We start from the raw sequence: 24699 nt of genomic DNA, 5'->3' as shown, positions 1-24699 counted from the left end.
TGGCCTTTGTGAACCCGGGCCCAGGTGTTTGGGATCCAAGCCCACGTATCGGGATCCTGCGCTCGGCCTTTGTGGACTCGATCCAAATGGAACTCAAAACAATCAAAAAGCAGCATCACACGAACCAGGGGAGTTCAGAACAAACCAAAAAGAGCCTGAAATCCTGAGACTCTATTGGGCCTGGATCTGATGGGGCCGGACCATCGGGCCCATTCGATTTGTTAGGACCGGCGAAGGTGTTCCGGATCCAGCATGGGAAGGAAGCCCGATATCATCGAAAGATATTCTTCTCACTTCCGCTTTTTATCATCGTCGGTTTTGCTTCTCTCGGAAGCAAAAAAACATAAGCCGGAAGGTCGGTTCGGTTCGGTTCGGTTCCCTACACGGACAGAGAAAAACCAACGCGGCGAAAACCCTAACGTTGATCTTCGCACCTACGAGGCCTCGTCTTCGATTTGCTTCTCCATCCCCTCTCTCTCCGACGCGGCTTCTCTTCTGCGATTGTCTGAATTGGTAAGCCCTCTCTCTCGCTCTCTCTCTCTCTCTCTCTCTCTCTTCCTCGGAGGTTGTTGATTATGGACAAGCAAGGCAGATTTCGTGTTGGTTTTTTTCGAGGTTGTTGGTTAGGATTCCCTTCTTTGTTTTGAGGAGCTTCTTGCTGCGATCCTGCTTGGCGATGCTTGATGGCCGGAACTTGTGTTGCGTTTCGTGTTTTTGGGTAATGGGGGGGTGAGAAGTATCGTATGGGTTGGACTCGAGCATTGTGGTCGCGTTCGGTTTTAGTTGGGTAGATCTTTTCTTCTGGCTGAGCCTGCTTTGTAGTTTGAACTCGATTGGAAGCGACATTACTTTCGAAGTCTTAGATTTCGCTTCGAAACCGAACTCTGGATACCTCACACGGGAACCCAAAATCACTGTCTGAGTCGGAAAGTTTGATGCTTTACTGGTTCGACTTGATTGCTTTTTTCTGATGGGGTATCTTTTGTGTGCTTGTCTTGAGCTAAGATTGTTTTCTTTTTGTGTGCTTTCCCTGAGATGATGTTTTATATTTGGGTCCAAGCCTCGTGTCTTTAGATGATCTCTGACGGAAAAGTTGAACTTTTTTCTCAGAGATGGCAGCTAAACCTTTGATGAGCGATGCTATCGCTCTTACGGAGAAGAAAATGGACATGACTCTAGGTGTGGCTAACGACTAATCCAAACTTCATGCTTTTTGATTTTGACTTGGATGATATATGATACTTATTATGGGCAGTGTGGTTTTGCAGATGAAATTATCAAAATGTCCAAGAATCCTGCAAATAAAGCCAAGAAGTTTAGACCTTCTGTAAGTTACTTTTTTGTCCGTGCTACTATGGTGCTTTCATTCTGTTTTGTTGATTTTGTCTCTGGTCATAATTTCTTACTCTAAAAAAGCTCATGCTAGTTAGTTTGCTGTTCATGAAGTTCTTATTCCAAAATTAGAGTTCTGGTTAATTATGTCACTCTTCTTGTCGCAGCAGAATAAAAGTCAGAGAAGTTTTAGAAATGCTGCCAAAGAAAAATCCCTGAGGTATAGACACTTCATGGACACAAGATCATCTCTTAGACAGGTTGGTAGACTTTCTTTCATTACACTGTTGACTTGATTCTTCTCTGTCTTTTATTTTAATCTTCTAATTCTCTTTAATACTTTTAGAAATCTGTATGTCTCCTGATTTGATTCCGTCACATTGCCGATGCAGGGAGCTCTTGCTCGGAAAAGATCAAACTTTCAACCAAACCATTTTCCTTTGGCAACTGAAGCTGCAAGAAAGGCTGGGGTCAATCCTTTTGGTGGAAGAGCTTTTAACCGCGATAGAACGGCTATTGCAAATAGGCCAAGGTATATTTTCACGCCCATGATTTTTATGCTGTAGACTATTAAAGTGACGGTGTTGCTGATTGAAGTAAACTTGCTGCCATCCTTTATATTTAAGTTTAACACCATTTTTTATTTCCCTTTGCTGTAGGTAAAGCATGGTTTCTCTGAATAATAATCGCTCAAGTTCCATGTGCGTGGAAGTTATTATGTATGAGTTTGTCTGAATGGACACCACCTCCCCTATAAGATGGATGATGGGTTTGTCTTGGAAATGATCAGCTTGGGGCATTTGGGTGGTTTGGCTGTTTAATCTTTGTTTCCTTCCAGAATAATGCATGCAATATTGGCGTAGGTCTAGTTATTCTTGGTAGCTGCAATGTTCCGCTTTGCAGCTCGCAGCTGTACCTTCCTTAGTGAAGAGTATCCCTTTTAGTCATGGAGCCTCTCAGTCTGGGATGTGAGACAGTTCATATGACTGCTTGACTGTGTCTTACTATATTCTTGGCCTCCGATGGTAGCGGCATGTTAGTCGACAGTTGAGGGACTGCACGACTTCTAAGTAAAACTGAGGAACTCTCATTTTCTTTGATTTTGTCAAAGGGCTCATATTTGGCGTGCGTTTGTTTACGAAAGCATGCAGCTTTACAGACAAGTGAAGACTGGAGACATAATAGATCTGGTCAAGGGATTCAGCATTCATCTCATGCATTTTTTATGGGCTTCCCTTGGATCGGCGCTCATCTTTAATGACTGCAGAGACCTGTAATTTGAACTAGTGCTTATGTGTGGATTGAAACTGTTTACTTGATACTCCATGATCTTGGTGTTGAATTCGGCTAATCTATGGGGTTTTACTCTCTAGCGATCTGTGGTAACTACTTGAGCTTCAAGTATGTCTGGAGGCATTAAACTTATCGTCTGTATCAAACAGTAGCACTTTCATGCAGTGGACGAGAGGCATCTGGATCCCAAAGGGGGTGGAAGGGATATAACTGGTTTCATATGGTTTTTGTGGGAGTTTCCTCATGAATAAGCTGTGATGCATCTGAAGTGATTTCTGAAAGTTCATTTATTGATCGAAGGATGAGGAGACACATTTTAGTTTTAGCTTGCAGAAAATAGCTGAAGTAGATGCTTTTTTAGCATTTTATGCCTCATCCCTGACACAGAAAGTGCTTGATATCTAGTTTTGAGACTTTTTAGTCTGAAAATGGGGCTCGTTGGATATCTTCACATTAGAGATTCTGGCATTGGAGTTATGGAGAATAAGGGGAGACTTTTGCCCATTTTGCAATCTTAAGGCTATACTCGACAGTCTACAATTTAAAGCAAGTCAAGCAATTTGGTGTCCCTTTGAAGATATGTGCCTTTATTGGAATCATGTAATTTGGTGTGCTTTTGAGGAAATTTGAGAAAACAAACAATCCATCAGCTGCAGATGATTCTCTATCTAGGGTGATTGTCATGTTGCGGTCTGGTTTGTCCTTTCTTATCTTTGGTTGGTTTTTTTTTTTTTTTTTTTTTCCCTGATGGTAAGTACTTTAATGCTCCATTTGTCTGGAGAAGTGATGGTGGCTACTTAAGAGGAAGTGAGTAACCTTCTAGTGTTTCTCTTAAATCCGATTTTTCTCTATTCTGCAGGGCTGGAGGTGTAGTCATTCAGAAAAGGATTGCAAATGGAGCTGTAGCTGCAAAGGTACGGAACCATCTAATGCTAATATGATTTTTTTTTTAATGTATTAATGGTTTTAAGTGGTTAGTTTGATGATGTGTAGTTGAACTGCACCAGTCTTAGATATAGCTATAGAGGTAGATGTTTGATTATTAAAAATTGCTTGAGCGGTTATTAGTATACAGGGAATTATTGGTAGTCTGGCCTTTGCTCGATCAATTATAGTGTGTAGTGATAGTAGTGACACGAGCACTTTGTTTTCCGACATGGGCTTATTGATGCTACTTTACAGCCTCTCCTTTATTCTTGTTCTTTTTCGTCCATGCAAGTTTGAAGGAGGGAAGTCTTTGTAGTTCCCTTTCACTTGTATTTCACACTACAATTTTCTCGGTAAGCTTTTTTGGTTGTTTGTAAGGAATGCATAATTGCTGATTAGAACTTGGGATTTGTTGGTGTTTTTTGTAAGTCTGTCTTGCACATTTTTTTTAGCTTATTAAAGTTCCTCAAACAAATGATGACTGCAATGTTACGTGCACACCTTCACATACATCAGCTAAATTTCAATGACATGCGTCTTTGGTTTATTTGCAGCAGCAGAAAGAGAATGAAAGCAATGCAGGCGCCAAGCAGAGGCCTAAGACACTGGATTCTCTGTTTGCAGATCTGAAGGAGCAGAGGATGAAGGCTGGGCCACGCCAGATCAATACAGTGCCTCGCCAGATCAATACAGTGCCACGAAACAGGGGTGGCCACCCAATTCCCCCGTGGCATAGAGCTCGATTCAGAAACTAATTAATGCCCCAGTTAAGTTGCGGCTGGAACGAATTGTCGTTTTCCCAGAGCTTAAGAGTGGGTATATGCCCTTGGTGTGGTGCTGGTGGCTTCCTACACATCCATTTGTTGCGACCTTTTGGTACCTAGCAGTGCTCCAGTGAAAGTATAGTTTTCATCGAGTTGATTTTGTATGTGGCCGTAGTGGCCATGTCTATAAAAAGTCTTTACCTTTTTTACTCAATTTGGTTTGCTGATTGACAATGCCATCATCAACATCAATTAGGCGAGCTTGTTTTGTTTTTCTTTATGCCCAAGCGGAAATCTTTCAATATCATCAATATCTTCATGTTAGGATCTCGTGGTGGTGTTTGATGTACGGTGAGACAATCTGCTGGGTATGTTGCACGTATCATTTTCGGTAGAGGCGTCGCTCCAGACGGTCTCGTCATTGCCGACACAGAATGTCGGAAGATAAGCTGAATGAGACCATTCTCGATAGTCCCTTCAATTTCAAACCGAACGGTTCCTCTTGTTGGTGTCGCTCCAGACAGCTAAGGTGAATGTTCGTCCTTTTGGTAGACGTCGTCAACCTTAAATCTCCTGTCCTCTAGTCCATCGGATGAAGCGCCTCCTCTTGGCAAATCCGCGTGCACAGATTTTGTGTGTATTTCAAATTTTTGTAGTTTATTTGTTATAGTCGGATTGAATAACCAGGGGGATGAGTTTTGTTTGTATCTATTGGTCTCTTGGGGTTACTGATAATTGATACTTGAAGGCTAAGTGCTTTGCTTGTTTATGATTTCTTCAAAACCGAAAAGCAAACTATTTATTCCCCCACCAAAAATTTCGTAATATCATGCACAGTTTTCTTAAACTATAGAAACTATAAGTAAATTTATGGTGTCAACGTTTGCATATTAAATACAAAATTAAAATGTACCGGTTTATCCCGGGATATCGTTTTACGGGCCAAGTTCCTTTGTTTTTTTTTTTGGGTCGAAGGCTAAGTCCTTTGGAAGAGCTAGACACAAGTGGCAATAGTAAATCGTGCAAAATTATTTTTGTAAAACGGATCAAAAACAACCCAAACCTCAATCTAAACAAACCGGTGGTTTGTTCAAGGGGGACATCATAATCTTATTAGACGGATGCTTCACTCCCTTCAAATATTAAGTGGGACTTCGAAACATTCTGGGCGAAAGATACTGTCAGATTTCGATTCCTTTTCCCTTCGACCCTCGTCCAAAAGCAAAAGAGTAGAGTCCAGATTCCTTGACCTAAGTGATTTATCAAATTTTTAGAGGCGTAAAATTCATCAGGGGGGTGTAGCTCATATGGTAGAGCGCTCGCTTCGCATGCGAGAGGCACGGGGTTCGATTCCCCGCACCTCCACATTCCCTTCCTTTTCTTCATTTTTTCCCTCTATCCAAAAACAACAAACATCAACCTCTCGTTCGTTATCCTCAACCACCACCATTACACACACTCCCCATCCCACTCCCCCTCCCTCCCTCCATTCTCGCCGCCGCCGCCGTCTCCTCCTCCTCCGCCGTCTTCTTCCTGTCGTCGCTGCTGACCGAAATTCCGGAAATGACCTTGAGCTTGTGCTCGGGCTCGCCCTGCCTCTCCCGCTTCCCTCACTCCTCCTCCCTTCACCTCTCCCGATGCTGCTCCCCGACCACCAACACCGCCCTGCTATCCATACTCCTCTGCAGCAGCGGCAGCAGCCACTGCCCCGCGGCCCCGCGCCATCTCCGGGATTCCGCCGCTCCTTCTCCCCCCGCCGTTTCCCGGCGCTCCTCCTTCGAGAGCAGGGCCTCGCTGAGCGAGAGCGAGAGCAGCGTCGCCGGCGAGCCGTCCTCCTCCTCCTCCTCCTCCTCGTCGGCGGTTTTGAGCGACGAGGTGGTCGGCGAAGCGTCCGGCGCTGGGGACGCCGACGAGGCGCTGCGGATCATCGCGGAGAAGGCCGGCGGGAGGGGCGGCGTGGTCGGCGTGTCGGATTGCTGCTCGATCACGAGCGCGGCGCTTGAGCGCGGCAATGCCGGGTTGGCTCTGTCCGTGTTCTACGCCATGCGCGCGACTTTCGATCAAGGTGTGTCTTGTCATTCCATATACATGGTGTTTCCCGGTTCTGATTTCTGAACTAAGTGTTCTTCAATAATCGCAACGTGTGAAAGTGCTCAATGCTTTATCGAAATTGAACGTGAACCATTTCTTCGCTGGTTGATACTAGTGCCTTAACTTCCTCTCGTACTTAGTCGGTGCTTTCTTCTGTTCCGCGGCTTAAAGTGGGAAGAAATGTCGTTTAGATAATTTTTTGTAGGGAGGGACAATGAATATGCTTGGTTCGTAGGAGGAAGTCTAGAAATTCAACCGGAATGAGGTGGAGATAATTTGAAATGTGTGACTGTGAATCTAATGTTGATATCTTGATGATGGCCAGGTCCAGTTGAAGACGGTACTTATGTCGACCGGTGGAGATGGTCCAGGCCTGATGTGCGCTTATACACACTGTTAGTTCAGGGTCTTGCAGCATCACTAAGGGTTTCTGATGCTCTACGTGTGATTGATATCATATGCCAAGTAGGGGTTTCTCCCGGTGTGGAGGTAAAATCCCACTCTTTCTTGCTTTAAAATTTAAAATTTGTTTTGGCTGCCAATTAATCGTGCATTTGCCTTAGAAAACTTTTACTTGGATAATTGTTGGTAGTTTTCCTACCGACCCTGCACTACCTGGAATTTTTTTGCTTCTAGCAGGTCCCTTTCGGGAAGGTTGTGAGATGTCCAAGTTGTATGATAGCTGTCGCTGTTGCACAACCCCAAGATGGTATTCAAGTATGCTACCAAAGTTCAATTCTTAGTCTTGATTATGCCATTTCGTTATCGAAGATAACTTCAAGTTCTATACTTTGTTCCAAGTATTGCTTACTAAGCGTGCCTAGATGTTAAGGTAGGCGGACTCCGCCGTAGATGTGCTGCAGGGATTTAGAATCGGATGATCATTGTGATTTACGCAGTAAAAGTATACTTGCCTTTTGCCACATAGTTTGATTTTTTTCACAACTTTCTCTAGCGCTGCATAAATAGTGCAGAGTCATGGTTAGGATTAAAGTAAGCTGTGATACCTTCTCCTTTCCAAAGTTCAAAATATCGATGTATGGTGCTTTTTATGGATATGAATCCTTGGCCCTGTCGAGTTCGTGTTGCTCTTCTGTTAGTAGGGTCGACTCGGTCATCCTCCCTGAGTTTTCTTCTTTGTATTGTCGATGAATGACCAAGAGGTGGATGCAATTTTACTTGTAAGAGGCTTGTTGATGGGTTCATAGAATTCTGTGCCCTGATTGAGTCTAATAACTAACTCTGCTGATGAGCATTTTGACCTTGAGAGTCTAGTTCTATTTGCTCTTCAGCTTTATGATAGCTCATTCACATATTTATGTCAAGTATTCATCAAACATTTTATTGTGATAACATCTTATTCGGAACCTGCTGCCGCAGATTGTTTCCTGTGCCACCTGCCGTTACAAGTATGAGCTATTTTCTGGTGACATTATTAGTATTGACTCCGAAGAGATCAGGTTGTTACTTCTATCTTTCTTGCATAATTAATTGAATATGACTTAACCAAATCCTGTATTGAACTTTTTATTTCCTCGATCTCCTGGGTATTTATATATCTACTGTCACATACTATTTCCTCTTTTGATCAGCCATATGATAGCTTCTAATCATAAGCTAGATCTGGTATCATTAGTTTGAACAGCCATTGTTTCCTAGTTGATCACACATATCATTCTGTGTGGTGTTGATCCTTGGATATTCACTTCTTCTAAGGGTCTCCTCCTGCCGAACGCAGCATGGATGTTCCAGCATGGAAACGGGGGCTAAGATTTCTGAATTTAACAAAGCAACCTATCCCTGCTGCAGTTCACTCTGTTGTGGTATGTTCACATTACTATGACATAGGAGTTATGCGGTTTGTTCAATCTTGCGAGATCTATCAGATTGTATCTTCTCAGCTGTGCTGAAAGCTATCTGGCTTGTTGTCCTCCTAAATGCAATTAAATGGGGACCTTAGAATGAATTGGAAAAAATTACTATCCACTCAATTTTTATGTCTCCTCAGAAGCACTTGTGCTGATTCATCTTTTCCTCTCTTCTCTAACAAGCTGGAAGGGTTTGATCTTCCCATAAAAAAAATAAAAAAAAACAAGCTGGAAGGGTTTGATCTTCCCATTGATATAATAGCTATTAAAGGTTTTGCAGACATGGCATCAATAGCTTTATTTGAAGCTTAAATTGCGAATTTTCTTTCATTACTACTTAATAGATACTTTTGTGCATATTCAATTTGTAGGTACAGACCCCTTCTGGTGTGGCGCGCACCCACCGGTTTGCCACTGAAACAGCTACTCTTCCTGCTCAAGCAGGAGATAGAGTAACTATGGCTTTAGCAGCTCCATCCAATGTTTACCGGGAGGTGGGTCCATTTAAGTTTAGCCCAAAGGCTCCCAACTTCTACCCCAGTGAGCCCATGTGCCTCACGAACCACAAAGATGGGAGGGAATCACTACTTTTAAGAGCACCTGCAAAAGACGGAAATGCATTGTTATTCAATCCGTCTGTCCTTTTTCCACTTCTAGCTGTGCTGGCCACTGGAGATGCTGCATCTGGATTTATTGATCCCAGCTTGCCTCAGCTCCTTTCAGTTGGTGCAGTTGCATCTCTCACAGTTGGGGCTACTTTAAATGTTCTGGTTTTTCCCCAATTAAACAGAGTAAGTTTATCACATTGTTTGATGCAGTAGGTGCGAGTGGACTTTGCATATTCCGTGTAGTTTTACTTCTGAATTTCTTTTGCAGCAACATTTTCAAATTTTGCTTTTTTCTTGACATCAATAATTCTTTGCCTAGTATTTTAATTGTCAGTTCCATATAATAGAAGGTAACACTAGGGAATCCATGTTTTGTCAGATTGAATCATGAAAATAGGTACTTTTGTTATTAGATTTTAGAGTGTGCTGGATATTCTTGTGTAATGTCATCAGAGTCTAAAGTATCTTGCATGTTTGCTTTGATACCTCTGCTCACGCTCCAAATACCAGATGCTGCATTTATATATCAAAGTCAATTAACCTCTCTGTCCAGATCTGTTAGACAAGCTCAGACTTTCCCTTAAGCATTAATTACCAAGAATTCTAGTCATATGATTTCACATTTTGCTTTGAATCTGCCTTTAACATAAGCTTAGTTCTATGCATTTTTAGTCATCCATTGTGTCATTTGTCAGCTTCCGCAAAGATCAGTCGATGCAACTGCAATCAAGCAGCAACTTCTGTCTCAATATGCCGTACTCCAGTCTCGCATCAAAGAGCTGAAACAAGCTGCTGAAAAAGAGGTATAATCCTTCAATGTAGCGACCATTTTGCATTGATAAAAATGCAACTCCTCCTGCTGTTGAGACGGGAACTGGAAATGGGGGATAAACCTGTAATGTCAACTCTCCGTTTTGTTGGAAACCCCTGATTCAGGCTGCGTCGCTTCCACATTACCTGGCATTTGACCGTTAAACTTAAAATTGCTGTTTTAGCTTATCTGGGTATGGCATTCTTTTACTCTGCGAAGTCAATGAGTGATTTTACATGGAAAGATCCTCTTCACTCTCCAGTCTGAATATCCTTGAAGATTTTCTCTATTTTCGATTAACTCCATGTTTATCAGTTTTCATGTGGGCAACTAACAAGTCTTGAAAGTGTGGAGTCAATCTTATTAGATAGTAGGTTCATAGCTCTTTGGCAATTAAAGAAAGGATCATTAAGCAACGTGATCTTTTCAAATCTTGAATGAAGCGAATCTCAAGCATGAATTTCCATTGCTGCCAATTGTTTCAAACCTGGCAGTTGAATGCTGCTCCTGGAACTCTGATCATCTAACTTTCACTTTGCCATGACTTATGATAGTTCAATCGGCGACTTTAGATATTTTCTTTGCTTTTGTTTACATGAAATGACAAGATGGTGAGAAGTTTCAGAACAGTGTGCATCTATGTAGGTATGGATGTTAGCTCGCATGTGTCAACTTGAAAACAAGATTTATGCTGTTGGAGAACCTTCTTACCGGTAAACCTCTTTAAAATGGATTCTCTAGTTAGCTCATTGTCGTTTTCATGTTTCATAGTATTATTTCTCTGTTGACATGTTGAGGCAGTATTTGCTTCTTTTCTGGACATCGAATTTATAGGAATCTCCTGCCTTTTCAGGGCACGGAAAAGTCGAGTCAGAAGGGTGCGAGAAGGCCTGGAAAACTCATTGAGGGGACGGATTGAGTTAATTGAAAGTTATGCAAGAGTAGGACTTGGAAAACCTTATCGCATGAGTCTCTCACCACCTAATTTCAGCCTATATACATTCTTTAGTATCTTATTTACTGGATTTGGTTGTCAGATATCTTCAATGATTGAAATTGAGGTAGAAATGGACTTTGACGTTCTGGCAGCTGAAGCAGCAAGCAATGTGGTTTGTTTTCCTGATTTGTGATCTTTCCCAACCATCTATTATGCATGAGATAGACTAGCTAACTTATCTCTGTTTACAGGAAAGTGTTGCTGAACAAATACAGCAGATAATGGAGATAGAAAAACTTGAAGAGGCACGTTCTGATTACTCTGAATTTATTTTTTTCTCATAACAAACTGAGATGGGAAATTGACAAATAATTAGTTACGTGGATTGGTTGTAGTGATGGAAGACTTCACTTTATAGTGGAGACTATTTCTTAGACCGACACTTAAATGTCACTTATCTTCTTGCAAATTTGAAAAATGATGGTGGCTAGAAAGGAAGCAAGTGACTGCACCACATGGCAATCACGGAATTTATGTACATTAGTCTTTTCTTCTGATAAAGATGGATTTTCTTCTTTTATAATAGAACCTATTAAATGGCATTCTCTGTTGTGCAATCATATTTGCATATAAACTTATTTAATAGAATTTGCTTAACTGATTGTTAGTATTTACACATACTAAGCTCACACTCCTACAAATTTTGCAAATATGTTATGTGACTGTGTGGAGACATTATAGTAGGGTATATGAACCACTACTGTTTATGATAAAATTGAATTAGTCTTTTAACCAATGCCTTTTTCCAGTTAATCCATACACCGTGATTTTGTTTGCCTAGGTGATTCGATCTAAATGGCTGCTAGCTGACATTTCAATTGTGAACAGCATGCACATTGAAAAATGTCGATTAGTAAGTCTCTTCATTTTTCTCGCAGAAATGGAGGCTACAAGCTGAAGCAAATGATGAAGCTGAAAGACTCCTCAGTTCCCAACCCATAGCTACAGAACAGGATTAAACTATATATTACTTATTACCCAATTTTGGCATCAGATGCAGATTCTTCTACCTGCTTCATGATTTTTTGCCAGATCATTCAACGTCAGCTGGCGATCTTCTTTGCACAAGCCAAGTACACACCGTGCTGAACGGTTTTTCTTCCCATAATGATGATTACTGGTCGTAAAGTTCAGAATCTTTTACCAGTTCTGTGGGAAAAAAAGTGACATGAAAGTAGGCACTTCTTATACAAGGTAACTCCATGAGATTCGGCTCCTACTATTTCCTTTCTAGCTGTTTAAGTAACCGAGTCTGGGCTAAGGAGGCTTTGTTCTTAGAATGTTGTTACAGTCAAATTGAATCTCCTCTCTCTTCTCATCAATGCTGTTCCACAAAGAACAAAATGTTTCTGTTTGTAAAAAAAAAAGCTCCTTCTCAATTCTTTCAAAATAAATCATGGAATCGCCTTCGCAACCGTGATACTGTTGTAAGAAAAATACTATATCGGTACATGTATGATGTTTATAGTTGCCTCTCACTTAGTCACACACCAGAATAGAAGGCCTGAAAGTTTTTTGCCGAAATAGTCCTATTGCACCTAGCTAAGCATATTCTGTCCATCTCCACCAAACTAATTGTTGTTATGTTTTTTTTTGAATGCATAATTGTTGTTATGTTGACCGCTAGGTATCATCACACTCTGAACTGATGTTTAGTTGATGTGGAACAATCATTCTAGTTTTGCATTATTGGTTTTGAAAAAGATGGGGAATCTTGAGGTTTTTGTTGCCTTTCCACCTCCTTTTCCAAACTCATCTTCCTTTCACGTGGGATGCGGAGACAAGTAGGAAACGCCAAAGCAAGCGTCTTAATGTTGCTTCCTTGCTCTTGCCTTTCTTGTGAATCTCTCGAAGTGACGTGCGTCACGCCTCTTGCTGCAATTTGTTCACGCCAGGAAAACCTTTAGCCGGTGGTCTTATTTTATGTTTGTATGACTAGAGAGATTGATTGAGCCTCTCTTTTGCCGAAGAATGAAATTTCCTTTCAATACGGTGTTAACAGGAAAGCTCGGGCAAAAGTGTCAAAAAAGTCCTAAACCTTTTGCATTGGTGTCAATTTAGTCCTAAATCTTTTTTTGGTGCTAATTCAGTCCTAAACCTTTTGCATTTGTGCCAATTTAGTCCTAAATCTTTTTTTGGTGCCAATTCAATCCTAAACCTTTTGCATTTGTGCCAATTGAGTTATAAACTTTTTGCATTGGTGCCAATTGAGTCCTAAACCTTTTTTTGGTGCCACTTGAGTCATAAACCTTTATTCATTTGTGCCAATTCAATCCTAAGCTTTTTGCATTTGTGTCAATTCAGTCCTAAACCTTTTTTAGCTAAATTAACTAAAAGGACTGAATTGGCACCAATACAAAATGTTTAGGACTGAATTGGCATCAATGCAAAAGATTTAGGACTGAATTGGCACAGAAAAAAGTTTTAGGACTCAATTGATACCAATGTAAAAGGTTTAAAACTGAATTGGCACCAATACAAAACGTTTAGGACTGGATTAGTACCAAAAAAAGGTTTAGGACTCAATTGGCACCAAAAAAAGGTTTAGGACTAAATTGGCACAAATGCAAAAGGTTTAGGATTTTTTTAACACTTTTCCCGGAAAGCTCGCATCATGAAGTGGTCCATCTTTGCCAATAGATATGCGACCCTTCTGGTAAAGGGATTGGGGAGTGCGGCCGAAAGGTATCAGGTCTAAGGTTCAATCCATGTGAGCACCGTAGACCCATATACATAAAAAAGAGGAGTGAGATCATAAAAAAGAAAGAAAGTAATCCATCTTTTGTAAGACGATTGAGAATTGAAATGGAGTCTCCATCTTAGGTCTAATTTTATTTCTATTTTTGTAGTTTCGTTGTTCGAAAATAATTGAAATAACATTTCTTTTTCATGCTATGTTTTACCATTTGGATTTCAATTCTTTTCTATTTCAAAATTTTCAAAACACAGGAAAAGAAATCGCCACATATTCTTCCTATTTCACTATCAAAAGAGGCGGATATTATGTGTGCGAGAAAAAAAAAACTAATAAAGAACGAAAGGAAGGAAGTTGTGACTTGATTATTTTAGGAGATGAATTTAAGTAGTTATAGAATGAAAATGATTGTATATGGATTTAGGGACTTATGAAATAACATGAAAATTTTATATAGATGATATTAAATTGTCAATTGACTCCTGGTTTGGTGTTTCACTGTGATTCGATGTTCATTTTAATGTTGCTGACCTTTTGGCTGCCTATGAAACGTAAAAGTCCCTCTTTTGGGAAGCGTTCCTTGAGGGTATCCCGGAAAGACCACGTGACTTTCGCCTCGTCCTATCCAATGGGCAGGCATATTTAGTTGTGCTCGACCGACCATCCTCGTGATATGTACCTCATTGATTCAGACACTTTTGACCAAGCCGAGTCACAACACAAGCAACCCATTTCATGTTTCTCTCTAAGGCAAACATTACGAGGAATAAAGAGAATAGGACTCGCACGCAAAACTGGAAAATTAATTTTTCTAAAAAGTCTTAAACCTATTGCACTTTTGTCAATTCAGTCTTCAACCTTTTAACTGTGCCAATTGAGTCATAAACCTTTTAAAAATTTGTCAATATAATCCATCCGGACAATTTGGACTGGAAATCGTTGACGTGGACATTGACTATCGTATGTAGCATGACCGGGCATGAACAAATTTTATTATATTTTAATTTTTTTTTCTAATTTTGTTATTTTAAATTTCTTTTTTCTTTTTTTTTCCTCCTTCTTCCTCCGCCAGTTGCCCAGCCTCGGCAATGGCCGGCGACTGGCCAGAGGCTATGACCAGCGAGGGTGGCCCTCGCCGGCCTTAGGCAAGGTCGCCCCTCGCTTCTTTCGGACGAGGTCAAGCCTAACTCTCATTGGCATTGGACGAGGGCGACCCTTGCCCAAAACTAGCGAGGGCGACCCTCGCACGGTCGTAGCTCTGGTCGATCGCTGGCCATCGCCGAGTTTGCACGACTAGCGGAGGAAAAAGGAGAGAAAAAAAAAAGAAAGAAAAGAAAAGAAAAAAATAAATTAAAACTATTAAATATTAATAAAAAAAATTCCACATCAATGTTGGGTGTCAATCCACATCAACGATTTTTGGCTAAAATTGACCTGATGGATTACATTGACAAATTTTAAAAGGTTCATGACATAATTGAAATATTTTGGATTAAATTGGCCAAAGTGCAATAAGTTTAAGACTTTTTGAACAATTTTCCCAATCCAAAACATCTTGATCTCTATAGGGAGATTAAATACCCACGAACAAGAATCCGAGTGATGAATGACTTTCTGTTCAGAATAAAACGAAATTAAAGTTTCGGTTGTTTTGCAGAAAATAAATGATTTGGAAATTTTTTTTTCCTTAAAATCGATCACTTGCATATATATTTTTCATTCATTCATTTCTGTAACCGATACAAATGATCATTTTTTAGAAAATATTTTTTAAATTATTTATTTTTTGCGAAAACGAATGGGCCTAAAGTTCATATGATGTTATTCATCAGTAGCTATGGGTCCGGACGCACATTTACAATCGTCGTCACTTAACTGCATCTCATTAATATTTTTGTTTGGTCGAAAAGTGCATCTGATTCGCCAGCAGCGACCTTCATAACTAAAAACCCCCATCATTTGATTTCCCCACCTTTCTATGTACTTTAACTAGTCGCTTTCGAATCCTTTATAAGCATATGAAGGGTACCAAGAAAAAGAAAAAAAAATTTAAAAAGAAAAAAACAAAATCCAACAATCGAAGAACAAAAAATGAAAAATTACTCGGAACATGCATTACGTGGATCGATATCCATCGTTATCATCATCATCATCATCTTCATCTTCACCTTGACCAATTTCTGCAGAGGGAGGCACTCATTCAATCAAGACGTGCCAAGTGTGCGAGAAACTTCTGGAGGAGAAATTTGCTGTTTTCTGCTTTGTTTAGCAAGGCCACGTTGTTGCCAAATAAGAGGGCGAATAGATTAGGTCGGAATTCTGACCCAAAAAAAGAAAAGATTAGGTCGGAATATTTTCTTTTTTTATCTTGATGTGCTGTGCGGAGATAGGACCGACACCTGTGCCGCGTGGACCTTGAGAATAAAGTTGCTGCACTTTCTGAAAAGAAATATTATCCTGCTGCCAATCTTCAGAAAAAATTGCATGACCATAAATCACGTGGATTCTATTAATTTGAACCATTTATGTGGGTCGCAATCCAAATGATTTTGGTGCACACGGGTTTTTAGCGGGTGCCCGGGCGGGCGACATCTAAGCGGCCTCTCCATTCATTAGATAAAAAAGGTTGCCTAGATTTTTTGTGATTCATTGCCGAACTTATCCAAATTACTCGAACCACCACGCTCTCTAGCACGAGATTTTGAGCCTCGCGTGTCCACCGTTTCACCGCCGAGGCGTCTTGGAGGCAAAGCGCATTCCTTGAATATGATATCATGTAACACAATTTATGATCTTTCCGTGTGAACATAACCTAAATATCATTCCTATCAAATTATGATTAGTTGTAGAATGTGCACGAGTTAATGGTCTGTGATTATATATCAAGAATACTGAAATCCGCTCTGCGAGAGTATTCTAAAATTTACAATAGCACCTTAACACGATGTAGAGTGCCATTATTTTAGGTTTATGAAGATTAATCTAGCAGTTAGAAATCATATTGCGAGTCATGTCAGATAAATCAATCGTTGCTTAATAAAACCAAATTGTAACCGGTCTCTTGATTATCGGTCTCAAACAACGTTGTTGTCGAGAGCATGTAACAGAAGCCAGCCCCCCCGCCCCTGATACTTTCGCCTAGGGAGATCGCCAAAAGGGAACCCGAGCCTGAGTTCGTCAATCAATACATCGAGTTGGACCCCACCTAATGAGTTACGAGCTCTACTCAAATCTATCAATTGCTCTACGCCAAATTACACTACACCCATTCTTCGATGCAAGACTTCTCTAACGCGACTCGAGCATTCATCTCGGGCAATCGTACCTTCGTATTTCCTTTCACGAATTGATCTCACCGCCCTCAGCAGGATCTCATGGTCACGTGGTGGCGTGCTCATTTTTGCCCTGGAATTTCTCTTTCAAATCGATCCCCTGCTTTTCTCTCTCTCTCTCTCTCTTTCAACGCTCCGTCGCACAATCTGCAATTATTCTCTCATCACACAGACAGGCTCTCTATAAATGGCCGCGTCTCTCCTTGTTTCCCTCCATCGCCCTGTCTGATCAAAGCAGAAAGTTTGAATTTTTATCGGTGCCCATCCTCCTCCTCCGCCTCCTCCTCCTCCTCCTCAGCCTCGTGCTGTTCCCCGGCTCGTTATGGCGCACAGCGTCCTCGTCACCGGCGGGTGCGGCTACATTGGGAGCCACACCGTGCTCCAGCTCCTGCTCGGCGGTTTCAGGGCCACCGTCGTCGACAACCTCGACAACTCCTCGGAGATCGCCATCCACAGAGTCAGGGAGCTCGCCGGCGAGCACGGCCCCAACCTCGACTTCCGCAAGGTTCGCATGAAAGCCTTCCCCGGTCGAATACGATTCCTTTCCGTTGTCTCGCGCGTGCGGTTTTCCGGGCGCTGTCGGCAAAATCTTCGCTTGCTTTTTTTTTTTTGGCTTTTGTTGGACTGCGTGGTAATTACATGATCGTACTCGCTCGTTTTTCCGGACGCGGAAGGTGTTGTTGGTCGGTCCGTGCTGAGAAGGCGTGTCAGGTGTTTTTTTTTTGCTGTGTTCATCGGTGACTTCCGCGTTTGATTCTAGGGATTGTACCCCCTTTTTTTTTTTTTGTTCTTCATGAAGCATGCTGTTTCGGGAGTCATTCGGATGGTTGGTGCTGCTCTGAATTTGTGATTGAATCCTTTCATCGGCTTCTTTTCGAAGTTATATTTCGTTGTGCGATGTGATCATAAATCCGTCATTGGACACGTACGTTGGTGGCTTCTGATTATCGGCCTTTGAGATCATATAAATATGTTATTACAACCTTATTGCCCCATCAGAATTTTTGGAAACAAAAAGGAAATTGTTATGTGATAGGTAAAATGCTAATTACTACCAGTGGATTTCTACAGTTTTTCATGCTCTTGCTTGAAAGTTGCATTTTTATGGTGCTGGGGTCGGGGGATTAAAAATTGTTTCATATTGTTCTGAGTTATGAAAGATGCGGATGAATGTTGAACACCCATGTTGGCTGTTCTGGGCAAGTCCCTTTTATCCCCCTTCTATTGACTATGTGCGAATTCATTCGTTTCCCTTCTTGGACTGAGATGATTTGTATTGACATCTCCATTTTCACTGGCCTTGTTATGTTGGGATCGACATATCTTTGTTATGGCCTTGACATTAGTGTATATGCCTTTACTTGCAGATGGACCTTCGCGACAGACCGGCCCTCGAGGAACTATTCGCCTCGACAAAGTAAAGCCCTGTCATTTCTATTGCTTGTTTGACAGTATTTCTTGACTCTTAGGGACAAATGTTCTGCTTCTGTCGGCCCGTGAGTGGATTCAGTTCTCTTTCCCAAAAGAAAGCTCCTCTTTGCACAGAACATATCAGCAGACAAGTGATTTCCACTATTTTTGTGGAAAACCAATATTTTACTTTGGAAAGATTTTTTTCTTTTCATTGTCTACTAACAAAGTGGATCATTTTCTTTACCCAAAAAAACAAAGTGGATCATTTTGATACCGAAGTTCTAACTTCTGACCCCAACATTGTTGTTGGATGATTTCATTTCAGAGAATGTGATGATTTATGTCAAAATGAAGGTCATTCTGAAAATTTAGTCACGAGAGTGTGTTCAAGTCATGTGTTTTAATGCATTGTCCTTCTTTTTGCTCATTATTTTAATCTTGCCAACATTCCTTAACTGTCTTGTCCTTTAAATCCTGCAGGTTTGATGCTGTTATACACTTTGCTGGATTGAAAGCAGTCGGTGAAAGTGTACAGAAACCGCTGCTTTATTATGATAACAATCTTATTGGGACAATTACTTTATTAGAAGTGATGGCTTCCCACGGATGTAAAAAGGTATGTGCAATACATACGAGAAAGACTCCTATAGCCATGGAAGGATTTACTTATGAGAATCCAACTTGCTAAGATTATTGCTGGCTGCTGTAGAGGATCTGCTGGCTGTTTTACTAAAGAACAAGTTAATTTATTGACACTTGACATATAATATATCTTTAATCTTAACAAGGTAATCTTGTAGATCCTAGTATATAGACGTATCAAAAATTTGCTGTTTGTTATTCGTAACCCATATCATCAGCCAGCTCTATTGGACTTCCATGTCAATAATAGCATAACATGAGGTGGGCCTCACAAGCATGCACGCTCCATAGCAATTTCCTGTTGTTGAGTTTCTCCAGATTCTCAGCTGGTTGTTCATTATTTAAGTGTAATTTACATTGTAATCACTTACCTACTTCCTCTCTAACCATGTGCGAACGAGTGATAAAGCCATGTTTAAATCCTTCATTACAGTGTCTCTGTCCTCTTCTTAAAACTGAAACATTAGCCTCTGGAAAGTTCTGAGGATAAGTATTAGGTAATATTTCAGTGACTCATCCATTTGGAGTTTTGTATAGGGAATTTGTGCAGTAGAACTTATGATTGTGACATTGCTTTACTGAATTTTTTGTTGGTTATTAGAAAGATTTGCTGTGTACCAGTAAAGAACAGGAGAGTAATCTCCTGAGCTGTAAGAAAATCCACCACTTGATGTTTCTTATGATGTTTATCTTCCTCTATAGCTCTATCCTTAATGTCATTCCTTCTTTTGCCTTTATTCCTGGAAGATTCTTTTGCAACTGCTGTTACTTAATACAGAGAGAAGGACCCAACTAATGTTTACCTTTAATTCGTATCAGCTTGTTTTTTCATCATCTGCTACGGTCTATGGTTGGCCTAAGGAGGTCCCATGCACAGAGGAGTTCCCCCTTTGTGCTACGAATCCATATGGCCGAACCAAGGTTCGTATTGCTCTTTTCCTCATTCAATATCTGTTGCTTTATATTGATCAGCGCCTGGCCAATTTTCTTTAAGCATAATGGCAATTCAAATCCTCGTTGTAAGCTCTACTGTATATTATTTATATAGAATGATGCTTAGTCACTCTGCCATTTGACTGACAAAAACCCTTTCCTTGGTTGTTATATTCTGTTTTAGCTAATTATTGAAGATATTTGTCGTGATATCTACCAAGCGGACTCTGAGTGGACGATCATACTGCTAAGATACTTCAATCCTGTGGGTGCACATCCCAGTGGATACATTGGTGAGGATCCTCGTGGTATTCCAAACAATCTCATGCCATATGTGCAGCAAGTTGCTGTTGGCAGGCGACCTGCCCTGACGGTTTTCGGAAATGACTATGCAACAGTAGATGGTACAGGGGTATGTCTTTTACTCTGGAAGTCCAGTATCTAACAGTGATGGTACATAATTGCATTATACTTTTCGTGCGGGACTGGCACTGCGTGTCTTGTTGATTATGGATTAAAGAGATGGTGATTTTGGGCTTACTGTGATGCATATTGTTTTTTTACTAGTCTTGCTATGGCTTGGTTTTTTTCCAATTTTAGGTCCGCGATTACATTCATGTGATTGACTTAGCAGATGGACATATAGCAGCGTTGCGCAAGCTTGATGAATCTGGTATCGGTATGTCATCTGGTGCTTTCACTCTATGTCAGTTAATTGCAAAGCTACCCATCCTTGGTTCTTCTTTGATTGTGGGATGGGATAAATCTACCTGTGTTATTTCAGTTTCTGATGTATTGTGAATTGTGGATATCTTGTCCTGATATTCATCATCAATTGATCTATAAAAACAATGAATGTGCATTTGACGACTATGAGAGACACGTTCTCTTTGATTATCCGTGCTGGAGAAGCATTTGTCTGCTCATTTTGTGTTTTGACAATAGTCAGACAATGAAGTCATGTTTGTTTTCAGCTGCAGTATCTTTTTGGATTTTCCGTCAGATATTGCGGTCTATGTACTATTTTAATTGTTTCAAGTGTACTTATTGGCAAAATAATTTAGTGTGCTAGTTTGTAACCCACCAATCAGAACCTGGTTGGAGAGGTTGGAGGAAACTCCCTCCAACCGGAGATGGAAGCAAACATAGCTCCTCTATATTATCTTTTGATAGTTCATGAGGAACTTCTGGAAGCAGAGCTTGATAATGTGTTTATGATCGACATCTATTTGCAGGTTGCGAAGTGTACAACTTAGGAACAGGTAAAGGAACATCAGTTTTGGAGATGGTTGCTGCATTTGAAAAGGCATCTGGAAAGGTACTTTTTTCATCCAAGCTCTGTTGTAGTACTCCTTAATTGAATTGCGCTAAAGCATGCCGAAAGAAGACAGATCGCATATGCCAATAAAATGTGCTATCCATGGTACGGAAGGCTTATTGACCTTATTCACCGACTTAGCATTCGAATGACTCGACAACAAAGCCAACTACTTCATTTTTGTGTATTTGTCCTGTGGAAGGTTCTGAAGTTTTTATCTCGAGCCTTGATCAAGTGGTTGACTTTCACTGTAAAGTTTCTGATTATTCCTTGTGACGAATTCATTCTGGGAGATTTTAAAGTTTGGGAAAGACGTCTCAAAGCTAATAAAAATTTACCATGTGAGACTGAAGGGGGATGATGGGCAATATGTGAAAATGTTACCTGAGTGCCATGGCACTTAATATATCATCTTTTGTGTAATAGCGTGGGGGTTATTCTTTTTCCAGGAAATTCCTCTTGTGATAGCTGGAAGACGACCTGGCGATGCAGAAATTGTGTATGCTTCAACAGAGAAAGCTGAGCGCGAATTGAATTGGAAGTAAGGGCTGATTCACCTGACCACTGTATCATTTATTGTCCTGCATTACATGGATGAAACACATTGCATTGATGATCTTACTAGCATCACTTTCATAAGAATTGTGCTTCTCATTAAACCTGGTTTCATCTATTGTTAAAAATCAGTATTGATTCTGATTTTTGTATGTTAATGTCTGTGCAGGGCCAACTATGGGATTGAAGAGATGTGTCGGGATCAATGGAACTGGGCCAGCCAAAACCCTTATGGCTATGGATCTCCTGAGACATCAGATTGAAAGCTGAGATTACTCCTATGACCTGTCTTTTAGATTTACTTTGATTGTTTACCCTAGAGACCTTTGTAGGTAGATTCTCCCCAATAATCTACGAAAGTTGTATTGCTCCTTTTCACCTACATCTCGAGTTCAGTGGGCTGTATAGTCTACTGAATGAACTTTAACAAAACTGACGTGCCTTGTTATTTATGCGGGGAAAGTGCAGTGCATACTTTCTTTACGGCATCATGCGTTCTTGCGACTGGCTTCACTCTCTTGACATTGTCAAGTTCCATCGGGAACAAATTGGTGAGGCTAACGCATGAGATTTTGAACTGAAGTTTCCGAACCTGGTCCCTGTAACACTGTTTTTAACATCAGCCTGATCGAATGAAAGTTACCTCATCAGATTTCTCGTATTCTTGGCTCTGCTTTGAATGAGCAATGACTAATGTCCATGTTTAAAGTCCTCTTCAGCTTTTCTTTCTCTTGTAAAGCTTTAAGTGACTGGAATAATTTTCTGCAATCTGATTTCACATGTAAGGCCCCGGTCATGCTCGGTTCATGAGTTTGATTCTTTCATGGGATATAGGGGGACCAGTGCACTTACCATGCTAAGATTAGGTGAGTCCAAAATGACTCTGGAAGGAGAGAGGCTTAGGAAAAGCTTCATTTGGAAATAATTAGGAGATCAAAGATAAATTCCCTTCATTTCATAGGCAATGCGGACTGCTGAAGCGGGCTCACGGTTTCCGTCCCGATTTTGCATTCACGGCACTCAATTACGCGTGTTAGTGTCCGACCGAGCCATGTCTTGGGCCGGGATTCTCGACATGATCCATTTGCGGTTAATTGATGCCCGCAAAATCCTCCCTAACTCAGAAGAACCAAATGCATCTAGACATGCATCCTCTGCGTGACAAATAGTCAACTCCTTATCCCACCGACTCCATAGAATCTTCTCTGGCCTTTTGAGTTTTTTTATCAAGCACCGCCGTGGCCAATCTTTTGAGCCTCACATGACCCACGGAGATTAACCGTGATCGACACTAAAAGGGCTATAACTCGTTTCTCAGCTTCCTAGCATCTTCATTTATAGCAACGCCCACAAAACACCAGCGGAGTTCCCAAGAAATACTCATAGTCATGAAGGCATACATCTTGCATCAGGAAGTTAGAATACGATACGATTGCAACCAAATCAGAGTTGGCAAGGCGCAACCGGGTCAGCGACCTCGCGCTGTAAATTCGGACGGCCTTCGACTCCGAGGCTGATGTTGAGTTTATCGAGTCGATAATGGTCGATGTGCCACACCTCATTGATCTTACGATTATAGTGGATGGTTCGTTTGGGACGCATGTGTCGATTTCCTCATCTTAGAAAGTGATTCTGTGACGAGAGAACATCTTACCTTATATCGACGATGGACGAAATAAGAAGTCAAAATATTTACAATAATCTGTAGGTAATACAAGAAAATTGAATAGAAGCTATGTTTATTAAACTTACACCCACCACGTATTTTGTGGATGATGAACAAATTTGAGACTAAAATCGATTAACGGATCGAATCTTGAAGATTTGCCCGTAAAATAAATATCCAAAAACGATCATATTTGAATACTTTTAGATTGCATGAGTCATTTTGTAGATTCAAACGTGGAGGAAACAAACTGATAAACTTAATTTTCTCGACCATTTATTTTTTGGGTACGTTAATTGAGATCTTTTAGATTGCACGAGTACTATTCAATTCCTTATAGCAGATAAAGGGATACTTATTTCTTTTTGAATAATATGCTTAGGCTCCACTTGTTTTGTTGAAAATGAGTGATTTGGAAAATATTTTCCTAAACATGATCGCTTATATCGATGCAAGAATGAATGAACGAACGACCGACAAATATTTTCGTCGTTGACAAAAATATTTATACATAAATTGTTGTCGATGATGAAAAAAATTCTATTGGATAATTTTTAAGCGACACAATCAATCACTTTTAGGAAATTTTCTTTTAATCATTTTTTACGAAACAATTGGAGCCGTGGAAGTTTTATGTCCTGCATACTTGCATAATACGACATTGTCATTATTTTGTGGAATGATGAATTCATTTCTCGTTTCACCATTTTTTTTGGGTTTTTCAAATGTGGAAATAGGTGTGTCCGGACACTGCAGCTCAACACCATAACCTAAAAGCTCAATCTCAATTTCCAAAGAACAAAAAGCTCCTCCGAACCATCCCGAATACTCCAATCTTACCATACCCAACTTAACAGTATATGCATATGATTTAACTCGACTCTAGTAAAATTCATGAAAGGCAATTGCGGGCGGTCATTATTGATTTATATAATTTAACTTGGTAATAGTAAGATTGGTCATGTTCGAGTCGAGCTAATGCTTTTATTTTGGAATAAGTGCACTGAAAATCCGATAACTTTCAAAAAATGAGATCAAGTCCTAAAACTTGTCACGAAATTATAATCGACTCCTAAAACTTTTAAAAAGTGCAATCGAGTCCTAAATTTTCGAAAAGTGTAATCAACAGAAAGACTTTATTGGACCAACTTTTAGGACTCAATTACACTCTCGTGACAAATTTTAAAATTTAATTATACTTTTTAAAAATTTTAAAATTTAATTATACTTTCGTGATAAGTCTAAGTACTTCCAACACACTTATCCGTCTATTTTGGGTTTTGCAATTGCTTTGCTTTACAAGTGTGATAAATTGGGAATAAATTTTAGGGAACGAGGGTTGGATATCGGAGGGGAGCCCCCCCCCCAATTAATCAACTCAGAGGGCACGTACTTTGAGAGAAACGTTTCCCCGCCCCTGCTTTTCCCCACCCGCTCTTGCCAGCTATCGGATT

The 24699-nt window shown here is 40.5% G+C and overlaps 3 protein-coding genes and 1 non-coding gene across 15 annotated transcripts; all 4 read left to right on the top strand.

Annotated features, from left to right (window-relative positions):
• The first annotated feature begins 344 nt into the window (after positions 1-344).
• LOC115675378 (uncharacterized) lies at positions 345-4596 on the top strand. Of its 6 annotated transcripts, none has more exons than XM_030598003.2 (7): positions 345-513; positions 1111-1179; positions 1269-1327; positions 1500-1592; positions 1725-1864; positions 3485-3539; positions 4107-4596. In XM_030598003.2, exons 2-7 carry the CDS (start codon positions 1113-1115, stop codon positions 4305-4307), a joined length of 615 nt encoding a protein of 204 aa, XP_030453863.2. In that variant the 5' UTR covers positions 345-513; positions 1111-1112; the 3' UTR covers positions 4308-4596. The 6 variants fall into 6 exon arrangements, with proteins under 6 accessions (XP_030453863.2, XP_056174310.1, XP_056174311.1 ...); XM_030598002.2 differs by lacking the exon at positions 345-513 and adding an exon at positions 561-615 and having other exon boundaries at positions 1503-1592; XM_056318334.1 differs by lacking the exon at positions 345-513 and adding an exon at positions 561-615 and having other exon boundaries at positions 4110-4596.
• Positions 4597-5608: 1012 nt separating this feature from the next.
• Positions 5609-5681, top strand: TRNAA-CGC (transfer RNA alanine (anticodon CGC)). The gene has a single exon. It is a non-coding gene; the product is annotated as a tRNA-Ala (tRNA).
• Positions 5682-5769: 88 nt separating this feature from the next.
• LOC115675376 (uncharacterized) lies at positions 5770-12105 on the top strand. Of its 7 annotated transcripts, XM_030597999.2 has the most exons (12): positions 5771-6381; positions 6733-6896; positions 7047-7124; positions 7788-7867; positions 8146-8230; positions 8647-9066; positions 9579-9686; positions 10340-10407; positions 10548-10635; positions 10732-10803; positions 10883-10936; positions 11570-12105. In XM_030597999.2, exons 1-12 carry the CDS (start codon positions 5880-5882, stop codon positions 11648-11650), a joined length of 1800 nt encoding a protein of 599 aa, XP_030453859.2. In that variant the 5' UTR covers positions 5771-5879; the 3' UTR covers positions 11651-12105. The 7 variants fall into 7 exon arrangements, 3 of the variants coding, with proteins under 3 accessions (XP_056174156.1, XP_056174157.1, XP_030453859.2); XR_008818013.1 differs by lacking the exon at positions 11570-12105 and having other exon boundaries at positions 5770-6381; positions 10529-10635; positions 10883-10933; XR_008818014.1 differs by lacking the exons at positions 10340-10407; positions 11570-12105 and having other exon boundaries at positions 5770-6381; positions 10883-10933.
• Positions 12106-16832: 4727 nt separating this feature from the next.
• On the top strand, positions 16833-21890 carry LOC115675377 (UDP-glucose 4-epimerase GEPI48). Its single transcript, XM_030598000.2, has 9 exons — positions 16833-17223; positions 18086-18135; positions 18612-18747; positions 19593-19694; positions 19891-20118; positions 20307-20385; positions 20942-21024; positions 21474-21565; positions 21749-21890. The coding sequence occupies exons 1-9, from the start codon at positions 17041-17043 to the stop codon at positions 21840-21842; spliced, it is 1047 nt and encodes a 348-aa protein (XP_030453860.1). The 5' UTR covers positions 16833-17040; the 3' UTR covers positions 21843-21890.
• Positions 21891-24699: the final 2809 nt, after the last annotated feature.

Source organism: Syzygium oleosum, unplaced genomic scaffold, assembly GCF_021117445.2.
Source record: "Syzygium oleosum isolate NSW1041296 unplaced genomic scaffold, Sole_v2.1 Sole_v2.15, whole genome shotgun sequence".
NCBI lineage: Eukaryota > Viridiplantae > Streptophyta > Magnoliopsida > Myrtales > Myrtaceae > Syzygium > Syzygium oleosum.
This window is presented reverse-complemented; position numbering and strand designations above follow the sequence as displayed.